At 42.2% G+C, this 6,109-nt stretch overlaps 1 protein-coding gene across 1 annotated transcript; it reads left to right on the top strand.

Moving 5' to 3' along the window:
• gosr2 (golgi SNAP receptor complex member 2) lies at positions 1-5,446 on the top strand. The gene is made up of 6 exons (XM_061089863.1): positions 1-172; positions 363-427; positions 2,455-2,563; positions 3,350-3,482; positions 3,641-3,781; positions 4,251-5,446. Exons 1-6 carry the CDS (start codon positions 144-146, stop codon positions 4,410-4,412), a joined length of 639 nt encoding a protein of 212 aa, XP_060945846.1. The 5' UTR covers positions 1-143; the 3' UTR covers positions 4,413-5,446.
• The last annotated feature ends 663 nt before the right edge of the window (positions 5,447-6,109 follow it).

Raw genomic sequence — 6,109 nt, 5'->3', positions numbered from 1 at the left:
CTCAGCTGATGACGTGTACCATCCTGTACCGTTAGCTAGCAGCTATCCAGCTAGCTCAGCCACCTGTCAGAATAAAGCTGCTGCAAATAAACCCACGACATAAACTAAGAGAGGAAGTGGAGCGTTTCAACAGCTCAGGGAAAATGGAGACGCTTTACCACCAGACCAACAAGTGAGTGCGTCTGCTGCCGTGGAACCACGTCACAAGCTAGTGGCAGCTAGCTAAACACGAGATTAGCTGAGTGGTTTCACTGTAATAAACTCATAATGAGGGATTGTTGGTGCTGCTGCTGTTGTTCACTGATGGTCATTAATGTTCCTGCCTCACGTGTCGGTGTGTGTGTGTGTGTGTTGTGAACCAGGCACATCCAGGAGGTTCAGTCTCTGATGGGGAACCTGGAGAGGACAGACCGCCAGTCGGTGCACTGTGAGTAGAGCTGCCGTTATTCCCCCTGAAGTCAAACCCGACTGACAGCTTCACAGTTCACTCCACATCATGTGCTTCTCTGTGATCTGATGAAAACACAGCTGTTAGGAACCTGCACCACTGAAATACAGTGTCTACTGTGACTGTAAATACTTCCAAGAGGACCTTAGGGTTGTCCAAAAATATTTCTGCATCTGTATCCAGGTCTGTTTCAAAAAAAGACATGCCACTATATGTGTCTTTATTCATTTAGAGAAAGGAGTTGAGCTGAAGAGCTGGAAAAGTACCTAAAGGTATTGACTCAATTATAGTACCTGAGTAAATCTTTGAGGTACTTTACTTGAGTATTTTCATCTCATGATGGGTTATACGCCAACACCACTGCATCCCAGATTGAAAGTTGTTGTTTAACACATTTTGTTGAGAGATTGGTTACTTTTCTGGGGAAGATTATAAATTTAAACCTGATCAGTTTCCAAAATACACATTATTATATACTACTTGAAGCTAGTCAGTACTTATAATAATGTTCTAACGTACGTTTTGCTGATCACCCACAAACTATAAACAGCTAAAGCTCCTGGTTCACTTTGAACCAGGACCATTTGGTGTTAACTTGTGTTTAATCAAATTGCTATGTAGTGTCTGTGTGAACAGGGATTTAAGTTAAAGAAAACCTTCGGAAATGCACTTTTACCCTGAACTTAAATTCAAACTACTTGTTTGTTCAAGCAACACAACAACAGAAAGATGATCGGTTTAATATCTGTGAAAATAAATCAGCCCCTGATCCTGATCACTTCCCTGACCTCTGCCTCATCTTTTCACAAAGGTCAGGAAAGAACCAATTCAATATGGGTGCAGATCTGGATCAGTGGATGGATCCAGGAATATATCCCTCTTTCTTTAACATTGTGAAATAATGCATTTAGGGGGCTGATATTTAGTGAATTTAAATGTGGTGTCATAAGGAGACTGTGGACAGTAGAGAGCTGGTGTTATACTGAGAGCCATACTAGTTAGTATCTGAAATAGATTACACACAGTTTATCCAAATGAAGTAACTAAACTGTACCTGTACTTAAATTGATATTTTTATCTACTTTTTTCCTGGTAGCTGTGATGTCATTGTTGTGTTTTGTTTCTAAACTTCCAGCTTTATTTGTTGTTGCTTTAATTTGTTACAAGAAAGGAAATAATGAGGGGAAAACAAACTAGTTCATGAGTCTCACATTCAACCCTCCTCCCCACTTCTCTTAGTGTTGATGGCACCACTTCCACTCCACTTCCCTCAAAATCCTAATTTCTGCTCCTTACTGGCTCTTTGTTATGGCTGCCTGTTGCCCACTGTGACAGAACGACTGCAGGAGGGGCCGGTGTCTCCCTGGTTGATTGTTTTCTGTGGTTGGTTCCTGCCTGATCGGTTCTGGGCGAGTCTGGTGCCAGGACAGGAAGCGGTGGGGTGGGTGCAGTGACAGAGGCTGGGAGGGCGTCTTCCAGATAATGGTGGGAGCCAGGCTGTAGACAACCCCCCCCCCCTCCTCTCTTATCCTTCTTCGAAATATGACATTGACTTGAATTCTAGCGCCGGGGGGGGGGGGCAGCATGCTAACGTCATACACCTACTAATGAAAGAGGGTAATTCCAGTGGTGAAAGCCAAGGATCTTAACATGGCCAGATGTGGAGGAATGAACTGAAACCTAGAGTCTCAGCAATGAAACCACTGAATGAAAGTGGGAAAGCAGAAAGTCCAGAAGGGACGTGTGAGAAAATCCGATGTAGTTTATTAGTCAGATAATTCATTAGTTAATCTAAAAAAAAAAAAAAAGAGTCAGCTATTTTGACAAGTGATTCATCATCTTTGTTCATTTTTTTCACACAAACTGCCAAATATGTGCTGCCTACAACATCTCAAATGTCAGAATTTTAAGTTATGGCTGTTAATAATCAGCTTCACCTCTAATATGATTTAGTGTGTTCCTTCCCTAATTGCCATTTTTTTTCCCCATCCTCTCTTTCTTTCAAGTGTTGGAGAATGACCTGCAGGCTCGAACTGACCAGATCTTCAACCATTTAGAACGCCTGGAGATCCTGGCCAGCAAGGAGCCACCAAACCGCCGTCAGAACGCCAAATTGTGAGTTTGGAGCGAGTCAATTGATGGTGACCTTAAAGCCCCAGAGCTGGCAGGGCGAGCCATATCTCATAAAGGCAAAGGGAGGGTGTAGAGGATGAGACAGGCAGCCCCGGTCCTGCCCTGTGGCGACGTGGCTCTATGAAAACATTTCCTCAGAAGTCCCGTCATCACCAGCATTCCTGCTGCATTGGGCAAAGATTCATTTCTGAGCTGGGTAAACAGGCCTAAGGGGACACAGACCGTCCCATCCTGCAGCTCCTCTCTGATCTCAGCGGCGCTGGAGAGGGGCCTGAGTGAGGCTCAGGAGATGGGGGAGACTGTGAGAGACCCTTCACACCAGCTGCAAGTGGTTTAAGGGAAAATAAATGTTGTCATCAACCAGAGCAATCGTAAACAGTGAGAATTTAGATGTGGTGCAATGAGTAGTGTCATGGAGCGGAGGGGGGAGCGCTTGTCATGGTGCCTGCTGAGTTTAAAATACCTTTTATTTATCACCACTCAGAAAACTAAAGTTTTTGCTAAAATCTTCCTATCTACGGTAGCTAAGGATCAACAATCTACCTGCAGTGCAGTCTACTGTTGAAAACAATCTTATTGTTACTTTATATGTGTATAACATCTCCCAAAGGCTTGCAATCAAATACAAAAACCATTAGAACTCATTTAAGACGGGTGTAAGTGGAACTAAAAAAAATCACAATACCCTTTCAGGCTATTTTAAAGGGAACTGAAGTCTTTGCTTTGTAAGACTCAACGCTCTGTACTGTATTTATTTATTTTCCTCAGGCGAGTGGACCAGCTCAAATACGATGTTCAACACCTCCGAAGTGGTCTGCAAAATTTCCAGCACCGACGCTACGCCAGAGAGGCCCAGGACCGAGAGAGGGAGGAGCTCATGACCAGGACCTTCACCACCAACGTAAGTCAAATGTACCGGAGAAGAGACTGGGATGGAAATGCAACAATCAACCGAACACGCTCAGATTGTGGCTAGAGAAGTTAGAAACACCTTAACTAGGTACAAATGTCTTGGGCTGAGTAATGTGGAATTAAAATGTGAATGTTCCTCCTCGATAGGACGCAGATACCTCCATCCCCATAGACGAGACCCTACAGCATAACTCCAATTTGCACAATGCACACAGAGGCATGGACGACCTCCTGGGCAGCGGCAGCAGCATCCTCAACGGCATCAGAGATCAGAGATCCACGTTGAAGGTGCGTTCCTATGATTTGATTCGATAAGATCTGTAGAGCTGAGGACTTTCTTCTTTTTTGTTTCCTTAAGTAAGCACGCATGATTCAAGATTTAATGATATTGATAGTGATACGTTCTGGTGTCTACACTCATCACAATAGTCTCATTGTCGGTGTGCGTACGCTCAGCTGGAGGGTGAGTCCTTGTTTCCAGGGAGGAGATGGTCTTCCTGGTTTTGCTTCAGGCCTCGTCTTATCAGGGTGTGTCTGCTGATCAGCACTCACGGCCCGGGTGTCTAGCCATGAGAAACTGACGGAGCGGCGCGTCAGGGAAGGCGTTGGCCCGCGACGTCTCTCTTAATCCGATGAATTGGCGTAGATAATTACCGTGTCGTCATGTAATGCCTTTGTCTTCCAAAACAATGTGTATGTGTGTTTCTGGCTGTTCTGAAATCTAACACGTGATTGTTGCCGTTCCTTTTCCACACAGGGGACCCATAAGAAGATGCTGGACGTGGCCAACATGTTAGGGCTGTCGAACACAGTGATGAGACTCATAGAAAGGCGAGCCACCCAGGACAAGTTAATCATGATCGGAGGAATGCTGCTGACCTGCATCTTCATATTCCTGGTGATCAGATACCTGGGCTGACCGTCCATCAGTTGTGGACATTTCTGCAGCGCATTGTCCCTCGTGATATGAAGCGTGGCAGAGCAAATTTTTAGGGATTAAAATAAAGTAATGTTTTTAAATAAATTTTGCCATTACAACAGTATTTTATTCCACGTGAAGCTCCAAGAGGACATTGGACTTTCTGCTGCTTTCCTCAGATTACTGGCACACAACCATAATCTCTTCTTTTTTTTTTTTTTTATCAAAAGCACTCTGAAACTAAATCACTTGTGACTGTACAGCAAAGGTTTCTTAAAAATACTTCAACCAGATATTTCAAAGTGAAAATGAAAAGCTGTTTGTTGTTTTGTTCCTAACATTGTCGGTGTCATTCGCCATGGAAAGCAATAGAAATATTACTGTGGAAACGCGCATAATGATCCATATTTCTTTACATTGCAAAACTTCCCTGGAGAATCTTTTCTGTTTTAATGTCTCAGTAATGAAGTCAAATGCAACATCCTGCCGTAAATTTTTCTGAAATGAAGGTTATAACGTTGAAATACTCTTTTAAAGGTGTTGATTGGGCTTTATGACCATTTTTAAGGAGGTGGTTTCTGAACAGTATTGCATCCCAGAGGTGTTTGTGTTATTAAGCCTTCACTCATTAACATAAAAAGAGCAAATCTCTAACACAATACGGTTCTTCCTTTGCGTTATTCCCCACCCATCCACAATTTAATGGAAATAGGTTTATTTTTTTTTAGAGTAATCCTATTGACAAATACAGGAATGGAAACATAACCTCCTTGGCAGAGGTAACAGAACTTTAACATTATAACCTTTATGAAGTTAAGATTCTCTGCAGGATTGATGCATCAGACTGTATGCATCAGCTAAGTGAACCTAATCAAGTGGCAACTGTATGTTAAGCACCAGATTTATTGTGAAAAGCGATGGAATCAGCCATTATTTTATAATTATGTACCTTCTCTTGGATTCATGCCTGTCTAGGCTCACTATGTGAGTCATTTAATTCTCTTACCAGAATAAAACATTTTTAATTTCCTTCATATCTAATTAATGTGTTATTAATGTTAACATTAGTTATTTATAGCAGCGTTTTCTTTTTCAGTGTAAGCAACATTATGGGAAACCAGGGGGTGTGAACACTGGTGTGCGCACATGCTGTGGATTTACTGCTTTCGCACGTCTATTCCAGGAAACTAGGGCACCATCTAGTGTTTCATATTCAACACTGACCTATGCAGGGACTATGACCCAGATGAGTTCTGACAAACGTCTCATCTCTTACTCCCAGTTTTGAAACTGGAAACACATTTACATGGACACCAATATTTATTTAGATATTAACCTGATTAACAACATGCTGGATAAGACACTGCCATGTAAACAGTATTCTCTGAATAGGTATTCATCTAATCAAGAAATGTGGAGTACTCTGCACTTTAGTTGCATTATATAGACATGTATACATCTTAATCATAAACTTCCTTTTGGAGTTTTCAAAGTATTTTTTAACAGAGCAGTTACAAACTGCTTGACAACACATACTCTGGGTGCCAGTGTAAGCGTCATGATAGACAGGAATAAGAATGGGGTATTGTACTAGCAACTTGCGTAAATATCATCAAGTAGTCTCATTCAGAATGAGGTCGGTAGCTGGATCATGTAAACATGTTTAGATCAAGTGTGTATTTCGTTTATCTACAACA

Source organism: Limanda limanda, chromosome 17, assembly GCF_963576545.1.
Source record: "Limanda limanda chromosome 17, fLimLim1.1, whole genome shotgun sequence".
NCBI classification, from domain to species: Eukaryota; Metazoa; Chordata; class Actinopteri; order Pleuronectiformes; family Pleuronectidae; genus Limanda; species Limanda limanda.
Note: the sequence above shows the minus strand (reverse complement) of the source record. Positions and strands in the feature narration are given on the sequence as shown.

Coding starts and splice junctions, on each gene's coding strand:
- gosr2 (XM_061089863.1), top strand. CDS start 144: ATGGAGACGCTTTACCACCAGACCAACAA. Junction 2,564..3,349: donor CGCCGTCAGAACGCCAAATT/GTGAGTTTGGAG, acceptor TATTTTCCTCAG/GCGAGTGGACCAGCTCAAAT. Junction 3,483..3,640: donor CCAGGACCTTCACCACCAAC/GTAAGTCAAATG, acceptor CCTCCTCGATAG/GACGCAGATACCTCCATCCC.